Here is a 15428-nt window from a genome sequence, read left to right as displayed (position 1 = left end):
CACAGTGATACCCTACTAAAGAGAATGACAAACCCCCCAAAATCCATCCGAAAAACAAAAGGAGAGAGGAGCCTGGAAGTCTGCCGTGACTCCAGGAGGGAAAAGAAATGTATTTGGCTATCTTATGCCTCTATTTTATAGCTCTTCAGAAAATACTCAATTGTTGTGACACACAGAGCTCTGTGCACTCTGGCACGGAAAACAAGGGCACGCTCAGACAGCAAACAACTATCGCTGCCCATAGACTGCTTGTGTTGCGAAAATAACAAATGTGGCATCATTTAAAGGAAGGGTATTAAAAATGTAAATAAGATAAACTTCAGTGTAGTCAGAACTTCTGCTGTCCACATTTGAAGGGAAGAAATGAGAAGACAATTCCAGAGTACCTCTAGAGGAAAGCGATCGACATGGACATGTACTACACCTGTACTTTCAACTCTAAATTCTAAACTTGTTATACATTATAACTGTACTTCATGTTGATGGAACACTGCCCCATCCCAAACCTGAAGTGTACGCTACAGATCAGGAGTGTGAATATACAGCAAATACGGAGTGTACGCTACCTGCTTGGGAGTGTGAAGCAGCTCTTGGGCAACAGTTGTAGCCACAATGGCCCGACTACTTGCTGTGCTTGGCTGAAGAACGAGCGAGAGCCCAGCTACCAGCTGGACTCCAAGGTCTGTTATCGTCACTTTGTCATCTAGCACAGTCACTGTCTTCTCTGCCAGGATGGAGTCAGACAGAGGAGACAAAACCTTTGGAGAAACACAAAAGAATCAACTTAGGAAAATGCTGATCAATTAAAATAACCTTTCTTAGGGTCATCATCCCTTCTTGTCCCCAAAGCTTTATGCACAGAAGTGAAATGTCAGAGCACACTGGAAAGGCAGTCTGGTTTCATTAGCAGGGTTGGAAAAACATTCAGTGGAGAGGTTATGGCTGAGAACACTGCATCCAGTACTGAGAGCTATACTATCTCAGCTGTGTTATTTGCATCATTTCATTAGAAGAGATTATTTAAAACTTTCTTCCCTGTTATTCTGTGTCCCAGTATGGATGACCTCATCAGATTTACTTCTCCACCATTTCAAAGGGAGGTTAGCAACATCTAGGATTTGTCCTTCACTTCTTTGCTTAGAAATTCTCATTTCTCTATCTTTTCCGTTTCTGATGGAACATCAAGGTGGTAGGATATCCTTCCCTTTAATGAAACTAAGGGCCATACTGCTATCTTTAGGGAACCAATAAGAGCTAGTCATGCACACACTGTCTTCTCCACCTTCCCCACCTCACATCTACAGCCTAGATTAGCTATATGGACTCATTGTGCATTGGCTTTAGTAAAGAGTCAGCTGGGGCAGAACTGGGATATGGTGTTGGCCACTTGTGCCTTTCAGGGTTATTAACCAGGTTGTATTTTTTTTCCCTGAATTAATGTTTAAATAAGTCAAAAAAACCTTGGCACAATCTAAAAATCTGTCTCAAAAAGTCAAAACACTGCCCATCAGCTGACTGGTGGCAACCTGCATCCATGTGGTACAAGAGCTCTGACTTCTCCCTGAGCCTGGAAGCGCTTCCTCTCCTAAACATCTCTGAAGGCTCTACGGCTTCCAGCTCCTGGCCATGCTGCATGCCTCGGACCATCCCTACCTTGGATCACTGTCGTGTTAGTGCTGTGTGTGACACTCTAGAAGGTCACAGGAATGTAATGGGAAATTATCCTGTTTCAAGACAGCAGAACAGGTTCTCTATGGGAATGACAGAATGGGACAGTGTAGGGCACATCTAGAAGGTCACAGGAATGTAATGGGAAATTATCCTGTTTCAAGACAGCAGAACAGGTTCTCTATGGAATGGCAGAATGGGGCAGTCTAGGGCACAGTACCTGCATCGTTGTCATTCCTACTTCCCGTCCGACCAAAATCCTGCCTTCCTGCAGCTTGGCAATGTGAGGATCCTCCAGTTTCATAAAATCCATCACCAGGTCTGTAATGTCAAACTGCCAGTCTGAGCCCAGCAGGTAGCTCAGCTGACCCCAAGGGCCAGAGTCCTCAGCTACAAACTGTGTGAGCACCCGCACCATGGCATGCTGGTACTGCAGAGTGCATCCTCTTCCCTTCCGCTCATCTTCATCCTCATCATCGCTGTCTCTGGTGGGCCTTTTTTACAAAGAAAATGAAGCATAAAGAGATATTTTCAAGAACATTAGTGAAAACTAACATTAGAGTGCTAATGGAGAGTACTCCCTTAAATAGCAGCCCTCCCTTCTGTTTTGTTGGACGATTGCTGATTCACAGCTACTTGGCATGACGAAGGACCACACAAATGGACTGTACCACTTCTTCATCTAAGCTGGTGTGTCTGAACAACAACAACGCTGTAAGTGGTCCTTACTAGAGCACCACACTGTACTCTGTTGCACAGGACAGACACATGCACAGAAGCAAAACTCCCACAAACTGTAAAAGCTGTATCATATCTGCAGATATCCTGTGCAAAGCTGAGGATTCCAGTACTGCTGCTCCTCAGGAAAAGATGCTTGAGTGGAGGCGCTGCAGCTGTTCTTGCTGATGGTTAAAGTCACCTCCGTTCATTTTACAAAAACACCCAAGAAATTTAGCAGCTCAAACCCACCTTTTGTTGGAAACCACGGGGACTCGCCAGCCTTTTATCTGGCTCAGTTCTGTGTCTGAAATGTCGATCTGAAGTGGCAGGCGTGGAACCCAGACTGTGATTTGCAGAGGAGCACTCAGGTACTGATACGTGAAGTTCACAAGAGCATTCACCTTGCCTTTCATTTCTTTGCCATTGACAAAAACATAGTCACATCTGTCAGAAACCTATGGGGCGGGAGAGAGAGAGAGAAAGAAGAAAAGGTAATCGCTGTGACAAAACAAGCTCAAAGTGTAACCCTAGCACCTCAGAAAGAAAAACAAACAAAGAAGACTGCCTTCTCTTTATGCATGTTAATGATGGCCTTTTGCAACGGGAGCAGCTGAACACACAAACTCTCCATTGGCTCAGGAGGCACAGTTCTGCTGGAGGTGCCTATAGGCTGGATACTATTTATGAAGCTGGTGCTTGATTTTTGGTTTGTTATGCAGAGAGCTACTAGCTGATCACAGTGCTGCGGAATTTATAATAAGCAAGGATCCTTCACTGCTTGGCCAAGAGGATCCCAACAAACTAAACCAGGTCTCAGCAGAGGCAAGCAGCAAACCAAAGCTCTGCCTTGATGAGCACGTTCACCAGGGGGAGACCCTGCTTTCAGTCTTCAAGACAAAGCTGGCTCTGCAGTGGATTTCATCCACGGAAGAGTAACAGAAGTCTACTCATTTCCTCCACAATAAACATTATCTGTTTATAAATGTTTACATTTTGATTAAAGCTGTAAAGTATTTCTAAACACTGCAGTAGATTTATCATTAACATGTAAATGCTGTCCTGAAATATAAGCAAGCATTATCATAGTCATTTAAGAGTTATATCAGTAATCACTTCTTTAATCAATGTTGTAATTTACAGACCATTGAGTTTTCTCATTTATTACGTTACTGAATACTAGTGATAAAATCACTCCTGAATATATAAATCATTAAGAGGGATGCAGACAGTATGAAATGACTCCATGTGATGAAGTCTTTGTCATATCTATTCCTAAAGGTGTCATAAATGTCTGGGGAAATCCTGTGGCACATTAATCATACATTAAGTGGCTAGCAATGCGAGCTGTTATGTTACTAAATGAGGTGGCATGTCTGCAGAAATTAACAGCAAACCCTGCAGATCTTTTCAACTCCTGCTCTTGCTCCCATCGAGTCAGAATTCTATTTCATCACCTATAATGCGTATCGTTAGTGGTGGCAATGTGTCTCCCCACCTGAACATTTATTTATATTATCATCTGCTCCCTTTTATCCCCACTCCCATTCCCAACACCATTTCATTGCAATGAAGATTATCAGCTGGAAATGCTTATGTCCCCCGGCTAATCAAACAGATGGGTGTCCTCTGTGACCACAGGAGCTAAACTGTTCCCAGTTTGACAAACACATCCCATTTGTATCCTCTGTCAGGTTTAGGCACTGCTCACATTCTCGTAAAATATTTGATAGTGAGATTGGAAAAGGAAAGTTCAGAGAACATAATACAAACATTTCTATGACTCATTCCCTAAGAGGGTTATGCTGGAACTGGGCTCTGTTGACTGAAAACAGTACTATGTACCACAATACCAGACCCATCTGTCTGTTCAGGCTTCTCTCTCAGACAATCTAAGACACGTTTAAAAGTCTGAAGGTGTTAGAAATGTCTTCATTTCATTTTTTCACTATAAATGGCATGCCCTATTTTCACATGTGTTAACTGGAATGGCAACACATAAAGGGGTTTAGTTCACACCAGGCTGTTTCAGAATGACTATTCCATCTAACCAAAAAGTACGATGCAGCAGAAGTGCCTAATATAACAGCTAACACCATGCAGCAATTCAGAACTCTCTCCTAGATGGGCTGCTCTTGCTTTCTATGGTGCCACTGTATCAGCCTCACCCTGGGACAGGAAACAGCATGAAAATGTTTCTCATGAAAAGAACTCCAACTGCACAGGCAAGTAAGGGCTATGTGTCAGGAGTCACAGCCTGAAACTGGTTCCATCCTACTAATTTCTACAGCGTTGATCACAAAGACAAATTAATGAACTTTATGAGTTAATTGTACAAGTTTCTTATTTATGCACGTAGTAAACCACATGCAAATGCTGATAAAAGATTTCTGACAATGTACCCAGCTTCAGACTGACCAGGTCTGGTCTAGATGTATGATTTAATATTAACTAAAACCCAGTGTTGCCAGTAACAGAACAAATGTGACTGTCGGGGAAAAACCACAACAACAATAGTAGCAAAACTGCAATTCCTAAATGGTTCTGGGCTGAGATCCCATCTCCATCTGAATTTGTAAAGCTGCTATATGCCTTCATGGGTATGCAACAAACAAATGGCTAAACAAATACATAGAGCATCCTATGGAGGCGGCTGCTGCAGCTACCACGCAGCCTTTACAATTGCTACAGGATAGTATTTATTACTGGACATGCATCAGCAATAGCGGTAGGTCTTTATAAGCTGCGCTGAGAAAAGCATTACTCCTTTCACCAAGTACAAGCATTGCTAATGTCCTTACACATGCTCTTTCTTCTGTTCCTGCAGTTCTGATAAAGAGGTAGCACACAGAGTGCAGGAGGAGCAGAGCTTACACTGCATTGTACCACTGGATGCATTTTAACTGCTGTGCTTTCAGGTGTCCGTTCTTGAAGCAACATTGATTGCTTCTGACAAAGAAAGGCAACAGACGTCCCCACTAGCGCTATACAGGGGATGGAAGGAGAAGGGAACAGTATCTCGGTGTCTGACTCACAATGTGTGTGTGTTCTCCATATGCACAGGATGAAGGGTGCTCCTGAAGAAACATTCAGTTAAAGCTATTCCATAGTTTACAGCTCTGTAAGCAACACATCTCCGCTGAGCTTAGCTAGAGCAAGCTAAGCAGAAGGAGAGCAATTGGGTTTGCTTCCTCTAAATAAATAAATAAAAAGGATTTCTCATCCTCAGAGAACAACCAGATGCACCAATTCTGCTACAATTTACAACATCAGCAAGCTGCGTGTAAGGTCTGATTTGCTAAGCAGACGTCTCTCACAAAAAGGGCAGGGGTTACGTGGTGCCACAACAGACCCCCTTAGCTCAGATTAACTCAGATCGAAATAACAACCCAGTCAACTTGGTTTTGGAGTTATTCAAAGCAGACTTGGTAAAACTATTTCGACCTGTTCATATATGGGGCTAAAAGAGATGGAAACACCAGACTGGTATGAACAACCTAAAACACTGTCGCACAGAATTTAGAGAGATTACAGAGAGTAATAAATCAAATGGGATCATAATAGAACTCAAATTATTTTAAATTAAAAATTATATTTGTTTAATTTGTTTTTATAGATAGAAGTAGCTCTCTGTTTCGCTCCAGGGTCTGCAATGCTTCTGGAGGGTCACTGAATGGTACAATGACCGTCTCTCATCTTGAGTCCTGCCCACAGAAGTCTAAGGGAGTTAGAAGCGGGAGACACTGTGAACAGGGATCTGTCTCTCATCTCCCGTAGTATTTATTGCCCACAGAAGTCTAAGGGAGTTAGAAGCTGGAGACACTGTGAACAGGTATCTGTCTCTCATCTCCCGTAGTATTCACGCTTTTACTATGAAAGCATTTTCCCTCTGAAAGTGCTTTTTATCTCTGGCATCTGAAGAAGTGAGAGATGATGAAGGGAAAGCCTGCTTAGCCACCACCTTTAAGTGATTGTTTTTTTCCCATGCTGCGCAGCAGATCAGCAAGAACTTTTGCATTTTAAAGAGCTTTCTGGTGCTATTTCAGCAGTTTCTTTCATTATTAAGCTGCATTCAGCTACTTTCCCCCCCTTTTTTTCTATTTTTCTAACTTCTCTCTACAGATTAAAACTTTTCATTATTAAGCTGCATTCAGCTACTTTACCCCCTTTTTTTTTCTATTTTTCTAACTTCTCTACAGATTAAAACCAAAATAAAGAAGCTAGACAGCAAAAGGGAGGGCTAAGCACAATTCCCTAAAGGTTTCTTCTTTGTCCTTTTTTTCTGGCATTATATTTTTGTGCCCCTTTCTAACAAAGGCCACTGCTTTTCTAAATGACTTGGATAGATTCTCTCTGCAACAAATCACATCTTAGTGAGCTGACAGAGAAAACTACCTCCTGGAAATCAAGAGAAAGTTGCTCCTGAATCACAACATGAGTTTGTGATCTGGGAAGTGAATGCACCTTTCCGTCTGGTAACGAGCAGATCAGCAGCAGTGCGTATTCAGGAGATTCCTAATATTGTTACCCATCAAAAAGGAAACCTCTGGCCCTTCCTTTACTTCTTTCAGATTAAGGTCTTGGTCCCACACTGAGCTCTGTATTGCAGAACTGCAAGAAGGGAGCATGAGCTGCCCCAAGTCACCATGAGGGACGTGACAACGCACTGCCTGGGACTCTGCAGCCACGAAGGGGCTGTTGACACTTCTGCAAGAACATCTCTGTCTTGCTGGGTTAAATTCTGCTACAGATTCCTGCAAAATCATCATTCAATTACTGGCAGAGGCAGATAGTCTATAACAGACAAATTTCATGCCAAACATAGGCTGTCTTTCAAAAGATGGTGAACTAAAACCACTGCCTGCTCTGTTTCATAGCTCTTGTACACAGCAGCGGAAAGAACCAACTATGAGACCTAAAAATAAACCAGTGGTACTGACTGGGTGAGTCTAGTCTAAGATCGCTTTTTCTTCTCTGGTGGTTTTTCACCTCTGGAGACATCAGCCCATACCAACAGGTCTCTGAAGGACAGTTCTGAAGGACTAAAAAGAGAAGCTTTTAATATGGCAATTCTGTCAAGTTTATGAACACTGCAAATTTGTGAGGCATCAGTCCATTGTCTAGGTAGAAGTCTGTGTGGTTTGCCCTTAATGAAACTCCCTGAGGATTAAAAACTTCGAGAATTTTAAGACTGAACAGAAATGAGATATGGTAACGGTAGATGTCTTGCTTGTATTCATCAGGCTCCAAAACTTGTATTTTGGTTTGTAAATCCAATTACCCATTTCTGTTATACTAATGTAAATGTTGCTAAAATATTCAAAAGTTACATAAATGTTTAAATATTTATGAAAGCACTTCTACGAGCAAAAAGATTTTTCCAGTATCTCTTAAAGGAATCTCAATTTCAACGAAAAAATTTACAAGATAATTAGTAAAGAATAATGATCAGCACTTTTCAAATATACGACACTCCTACTATTTCAGCTCAGTATCATCACTCAGACGTGCCAGAAGGGCAATGGAAGCTCATGGAGGTTAAGCTTTGTGAACAAAGTCATTCATTCCATTAAGGAACACAGAGCACCAGAATGACTTATCCACTGAATAAACTGACACTTACATATAGCATCACATAGAAAATATTAGACAGTGATAATCATTCCACAATCTTTTTGGACAATCCTTTAGAATTTTGTAATATTCATGTCCTTGCTACAGAATGTCTTCTAAGATTTTTTTTTTTTTTTAGTGACATCCTCTATAGAAAGGGAATTATCCTCTATTAAGCTCTAGAGGTTTTGAGAGACACTCTATAGCTCTCTAGCCTTGATTCCAATTAAAGACTGTGGTTTTACACATAAAGGAAATTCTGTGCTACATGAACATTAGGTGATGGCAACTCTTTCATAAGAAGGATTTCAATGCCTGGCTGCATAATCCTGAATAATCAATAACCCACTACTGGAAAATGGGAGCTGTCTTAATGCCCACACTATTAATTTTGTCATGTTAAACTGTTTTAAGTCTGATATAAGTTAAAGCTTCAGAGTTGAGCTCTTCTGTGATCTCTGGAATTATATTTACAGCTTTGTGACACTGTCAGAGCAGCCTTTAAAATGGAAGCATCCATTACAGGGGTTGCTAATTGCTGGTGTGACTTGACTGGCCAGAGCCACCCCTCATCCCAGTGACTCCAGCTGCACCAGTGCTCAGTGACTCGGAAAGGGAAGCCAAAAGCTCCCCTCACAGGGTGAGCAAAAAGGTAAATACAGTAACGCAGAGGTAACACTGATAAGACTGTCATCTTAATAAATGAAAGGCTTTATTTTTCACATTACATGCACGAATAACTCTGAGAGTTCTTTTTACCTACAAACCACAAAAAAAAAAAAATTTTTGTGAAATAGTTGAGGAATAATTCCTCCCATTCTGGAAACAGTGATGAGGAAGCAGGGCAGGTATTACACCTTAATAACTGATCTAAGCCTCATTCTGCCTCTCTTGGAGCTGTCTGCAGTTTCCAGTGGATAACACGGCTTCTGTGCTGGGGTTGCTTTGTGCTTGCAAACAGCTGCCAGGTTCCAAATGCGGTTCCCATCCCCGTGATCAATGCTCAAGCAAAGTTCCCAGCAACCCGCACTAAAGACATGGGGATCGAGCCCCGAGTGCTGCAGACAAGGAGAACTCTGTAAAACCAGGGCCGTAGTTTAGAACCATAGTTTAGACTCTCTGCTGAGAAGGGTTTGCATTTTCAGTACCAGCAGCCAGATTAGCAACACTACGTGGAAAACCCCCAAAGCAAGAGAGTATTTCTTAGGGAAAAGGCCGTACGTTATCTAATCTCATTACAAAGATTTTGCTGGCAGCTTTGTGGAGCAGAGGCAGTACATTTAACTAACTGAATATCATTCACTACGACAGAACTGAGAGAGTAAAAGGGGCACAAAATGCCAGCTGAGGCTGGAGGGCATCTATTTGCTCCCAAATGACCAGCTTTTGAAGCCGAACTGTAGCTGCACCGAGCCACAGGAGCTCTCTGCAGCCTGCATTATCACATAAAACAAAATCTGTCTTGTTTTGTGCACTCTCAAGTCAAGTAATTTCTGAAAATGGGGTTGAACAGAGAGTTTGGCTCCTGCTCACTAGGGATATGCCAGACTACATGTGCAGTATGGCCCCAAATATCCTGCCTGGCAAAGCAGGACCACAGGGTGAGTGCAGGGACTTTTAATTCCATCTACACCCTTTGGACAGTAGTTGCACATTTGACAACATCACAATGATATGTATCTGCAATATACAAATTCACAATGTGGAAATTATAGCTATTGGCAGAAAAGGCAAGAAGAAGCTAACCATCGTTTCTTCTCACTGTATTCCTCAAAGAAGTCTGGAGAAAACTGCTTATCTTCCCATCGCATCCGTAGCTGTCACAACACCAATGTTATTTCTCCCATTTACTTTCCTGGTCTTGGTTTTGCAGCTTTGGAGTTGATTTTGAAGTGCTTTCTGTGGAACTTGAGGCACTGTTATTGCCACCCCACTTTGATTTTTCATTGGGGATGTATAGGTTCTGCACACTGACCTCACTAAAGCAGGGAGGGAGCCGGGTGAAGGCACGAGATGATGGGGACAGAAGTATGAAAGGATATGGTTTAAAAGTTTCTTTAGCTGCCCTTGAAATTTTTGCATATTGTGTGACGGCAAGGTATTTACAGCTTTTATTGCTGAATTCAAGTATCTCACACCATGTCCATTTTGAGTTTCAATTTCCACAGAGGCTGACTGCTTGGGGAGCAGTGATATACATTAATGATATAACATCTTCTGTGAAAGCTCCATGTATTTCTGGCCTATTTGCATCTGACAGAAGCGTGTGGTAAAGCTGCATTTTTCTAAAGCTCCTCTGAAATTTTTCCGCTCTGCTGATGTATATTGATCCCAGTAAATCACAGGACGATGAAAAGTATGAAGGAGGGAGAGGAGGTGGACTTTCTATTTGCAATTCTGTTCAGAATATAACATACCATATTAGATTTACCAGGAGAAAAGCCTACAAAGTCACAGGGCTTCAGAACAGCCAGACAATGGCATTTCCATGCTGTGACTTTCTTTCCTGTTTTTAAAGCTCTTCAGTTTCACACAAATCACAGGAATGTAGTATCAGAAGAGGAAAGAGGAGCCGCCAGAGCAACAGGCTGCTGGGTTTGGTCTCACAAAGAGACACAACTTCTGCGTTTGAGGGCTTTCAAGGGTTCCTCAGGGTGTGAGGAGTAGGAACCGTATTTGCAGTTCATCAGCTACCGACACAGACTTCAGGAGGGCCATTTGTGGTGGCCCTCGTGGGTATCTGCACCGTGTCGTGGATGTGACAGAGCTCTGACTCTTGTCCTGAGCCTGCCGGTGTGTCCCTGCAGCCCCACGCAGAGACCCCAGCTCAGGACCCAAAGGCAGCAGAGCCGTGTTGGCTCCCAGTGCGGTGTCACACAAACAGCTTTCAGCTCCTGGGTCTGGAGCTGACCAAGGGAAGACCTGCAAGGCTGAGAATGAACACACAGGCACCTTACGAGTAGCCCAACTTTTCTACATTCCTTCCAGAAAGTTATACAACTACTTTAGCTTTTAAAATGAGAGCACTGCTACAATTTAGACTGTGTGGGCTGAAGTATCTGGAAGAGGCACCAACCCTCCGTGAGCAGCTGTCCATATATTGCAGTGGAGGAAGACCAGCAGTGGCTGCTGTTGTGCAGATCGACCCCTCCGTGCTTTCACCGAGTCTTGCAGGACTGCCATAAAACCACAGAAGAGAGAATTACATTAAAGTGACTGCACAGAATATGGTCTGTCTATTATTAGACCACACTGGATACCTGGAAACCCCATCTAGTGTGACTTCTCATTTCTCCCTTTGTTTTACAGGGTTGAGTTAGGAATGAGACCTGTTTTAATCAGAAGTTTATCCACCTACTCATTATTCAGCATGCTCAGCTAGTTGCACCTAGCTAAAAAACTCCAAATAGAGGTTTACTTGACCTAAGTAAAAAATGAGCAATAAATCAATTGCATTATATTCACTGTAGGAGCTTTTTATTGGAAGTTAGTGTTCTTCCTCGATTAAAGTCGCTGGTAGGAACAAGCAGTTCTTTCTAGTCAGCCCCTTGTTTTTATTTGCTCCTATAACCTGCACTAAAAACATAATGTGAAGCCCTAAATCCTCTGAGTCTTGAAGGCTTTGCAATAAAGCCCCATACGAAGAATATACGTGTACGCGGAGGTGCAGAAATGCAATGCAAGTTTGGACGCAGACCCTGCAGTGTGCAGCAGGAGTTGAAAGGCAGGAGGGAAAATGTAACGTGCCCTTGACGTGCCAGGATTTCTAACGGGATGAAGTCTTCTGAAACCTGCTTCCCCTTGAAATCTGACAGAGGCTTATGAGATTCCTCATTTTCACATTTTGGCAATATCTGTTATAATGTTTCACTGAACCAAGTACAATTATCTCCAAGCTATGTTTAGGACCAGAAGAACTGGAACCACATATACAGCATCCCCTCATGTAGCAATAGGATAAAAACTAGTCCAAGAATGATGAAATACAACCCAAAAATGTTTACAGTAGCTTCTGATATACACATAGCACTGAAGATTTTGGAACTCAGGTTATTTTAATGGAAAAAAAAATCCTCAAGTTTGTAAGCATTATCAAGAGTTTTCAATCTGGAAATGACACAAGGCGTTGCAAGTCTCTGGAAACTGCTTTTCACAGCATGAGACTGCATCTGTTCTAGCAGCCAGGTGACCTGGGAACCTGGAGCAGTACTTGCTCTTAAGCAAACTGCACAAAAGCACCAGCAAAAGTAGCCACGTTCCACTTGAATTTCCAGGAGATGAAAAGGAGCCTACACATGCAACTGAAATGACTATTAATGGATCCAGATGTTTGGATACTATTGGTAAATTCCAGCTTAGTAGAGTAAAATTTGGCTGTTGCTTGATTTTTAGTGCCATAATAAATTTTGTGTCCATTTTTAAAAGGTTGGGCCACTGTGTGAAGGTCTAGAGCATTCAAAGACTTTTAAAGTTCATGAAATCAACTGTAAATTTGGAAGTCAAGAGTTGAAAGCATGAGACAATAAAAAAAGTAAAAGGAGTAGTAGTCAGCAGATTAAGACAGGACACAAACCGTGCACTGAGCTGCCTCGAGACCATGCTTATCACTGGGGAAACCATTACCTGTTATTTGCAGATCTATCTTAGGTTTAGATTTCCACTGGGCTCTGTTACTGAGAATAATGTAATTGCAGACAAACTGAAGGCACTGTAAAAATTAATATCAATAAGCTTTTATCTGATATCCATTCAGATTGCTGGGCAGAAACACTATCTTCAGGCTCTTTACGTGAACCATACAAACAGACACTTATTTGATGACTAAATACTACAAGGCAAATGCTAATAGGCAGCATTCATCTTCAACTTCTACCTAACTCTGTATGACCGCCTGAGTCCAAAGCTATCAGAAATTCCACACAATTGAAACCCAACAAAAATATCCATGTGAACCTCTAGATGATAATAGTTCTAAGTACCAAACAGCTCTCATCAACCATTCCTTTTTTTCTTGGCTTGTGGTTTAAATTAATCTACTGGCTTTCATACCTGTAAATGTGTTTTGATTCTACTATGACAGGGAACATGGACTGTAAACACATGCACACATTCTTTGTTGAAGATTATCATCTTTTTCCAACAAATATCATTTATGATGACTGGACATTTTTTTTTTTTAAACAGAAAGGTCACTCCCAACAAGGTATCTAAACCAGTATTTTACAGGGGATGATGATATATCCAAAGAATTTATGGGGAATTTCAAAATGAATTAAGGTTGAAAGGCCTTTGTGTTCCATTCAAAGGTTTCCGAGTGCTTTTTAAAATCAGAACCAATACAAACACGTCAATTTGACTTGAACCTCAAGCTTCATTTCCCCATCTAAAGAAGTTTCCTGGAAACTGGAACATTCTAGATGAAAAAAAGAGCCCTCTTTCCTTTATGATGAGATGATAAAACCTTTTTGTTCAAAGCATTTCATTGATCTCTATTTTTTAACTAGCTGTATGTTTTATAGCAGTGAGCGCTCATGTCATAGATGCATTCCCCCAGAGATTCTGCATATATTTCTAAATGCCCAGAAGATAGGTTCTCTGTTCATCTGAGCAATTTCAAAACATTTCTGAAGAGAAAGAAATTACACCTGAAAAATTTCTGTACTTGATTCCAATAAACGCTGTGTGTTAGCCTGTAGTTATTTGTTTCACTTCAACTTCAGAGTGGCTAGACAGGGAGGCTTCTAGAAGCCACTTTAAAAAGTTCTGATAGTGCAAACAGCCTTCGTTTTAAGAAACCTTTTTAGTGGAGATAAATTATTTCTGTAGAAAATAAAAGAAGCGCACAGCAGGGTCCCAAGTGCTAATCAAAGGACTTAGTGCTTCTAGAAAACATTCTTTCCAAACAAATGGCTGGAGAACTGCGATAGTCCAGGCTGTACTGCAATTACTGCAAGAACACTCTCTTTTTTTTGTAAGATTTGGGAATTTCATTTCTTCTTGATCCATGTGCTCCAAAGCTATAAAACCCAGAAGTAATTTTTGCAGAAGGACTTTTATTTGGGAAATCATTGTGCTGTCATTTTACATGCATCATCTGGTGATGTATAACAAAAGCCCATCAGATTTTTTTTTTTTCCACTGACTTCAGTCTTCTTCTGAATGGAAGAACTTAACACCAGTTATTTTCACTGTTGGAAAGAAGAAATTGCCATGGGGTTGGAATTATTTGGTGAAGTTTTGTAAGCTGTTTAAGCAAGATGACTAATCTGGATGATCACAGAAGTCCATCTCTGAACTTATTTTTTTAATTTGTGAATGCTATCCCGTATTTTTTCTTACTCAGGAACATAGTTTCCAATAAGGTTACAATCAGGAAGATCCCTTAACTAAATTCCAGCTATTACTTTGATTTGTAGTTAGGTGGCTACCTTATGAAAAAGGTTAACAGGAATTCTTTGAGATTAAAAACTCTGTAAAGCAACTGATATATGGGAGCACTTGAAGCTCTGGCAAACAGGAGAGATTTGTTTGGCTCTGAAGAATCCACTGAAAGCAGAAAACTTTCTGTAAAAGTCTCCTGTAATGGCTTCATTAGTTCAAAGTATGACTATTTTTCCCACCTACTTGGTTACTGGTATAATAAATGCTTCTACATAAATTCTACGATAGTGTAGCAAACTGTGGGATCCTGCAAGCTCACAGGAGTTTTATTATTTTCCATAAAGCTACAAACTGAACTGACTGTAATGCATAATGCTGCAGCACTACTGTTTGTATACTGTACAGCCAAGAGAGCTGATAGCATATTAAAGACACCTAAAGAGTAGCATCACACAGCCCACTGTGCTATATGCTGTAAAATCACACAATATAATTAAATCCCTATTCAAAAGGGCTTATGGACCAAGGGTAAAATCACCCTTGCTCAAAGACCATGCACCATGAACACCCTCTGCGGAAGGAGTAACAGCATCCACGCAGAGCACTGCCATTGGACTGACTCCCTGCACAGCTAGGAATTTCCTTCAGGGCTTTGACTGCATATTCACAGCAGAAATAGCTGCGTTGCCTTCAGACAACACCACCCCACTGGTGTTTGTGACTGTGTGACATTAAGCTGCTAGTGCTATATTGATGGACCGGTCATGAGAATGCTTTCTAGCTACTTCTGTGTAGAAACAAGTTATTAATTTAAAACAGCTCTCAGCAGAATGTGAAGTCGACCAGGATGACTTTGCATTGCAGTGGCTGGGGGGTGCTCATCCCATCCGTTCCACTGATGATGGAGGTGATGATCACAGCTGGAAAGGTGATAAGAAACATCTGGAGACACAGTACGAACAGCAGAGCTGTTTTCACAGTGAACGAACTCCATGCACAGAGGACTTGAGATGACATTATCATGACATTTTAAAATTAGGACACAAATA

The 15428-nt window shown here is 41.5% G+C and overlaps 1 protein-coding gene across 1 annotated transcript in view; it reads right to left on the bottom strand.

Moving 5' to 3' along the window:
• The window catches only part of TMEM132C (transmembrane protein 132C), a 135723-nt gene that overhangs the window by 7627 nt on the left and 112668 nt on the right, over window positions 1-15428 (bottom strand). The window contains exons 6-8 of the mRNA XM_010073087.1: window positions 2638-2843; window positions 1889-2162; window positions 567-758 (exon numbers count right to left, since the gene is read on the bottom strand). Coding sequence (XP_010071389.1) covers window positions 567-758; window positions 1889-2162; window positions 2638-2843 — 672 coding nt within the window. The remainder of the gene's footprint in view (window positions 1-566; window positions 759-1888; window positions 2163-2637; window positions 2844-15428) is intronic.

This window comes from Pterocles gutturalis, unplaced genomic scaffold (genome assembly GCF_000699245.1).
Source record: "Pterocles gutturalis isolate BGI_N339 unplaced genomic scaffold, ASM69924v1 scaffold537, whole genome shotgun sequence".
NCBI lineage: Eukaryota > Metazoa > Chordata > Aves > Pterocliformes > Pteroclidae > Pterocles > Pterocles gutturalis.
This window is presented reverse-complemented; position numbering and strand designations above follow the sequence as displayed.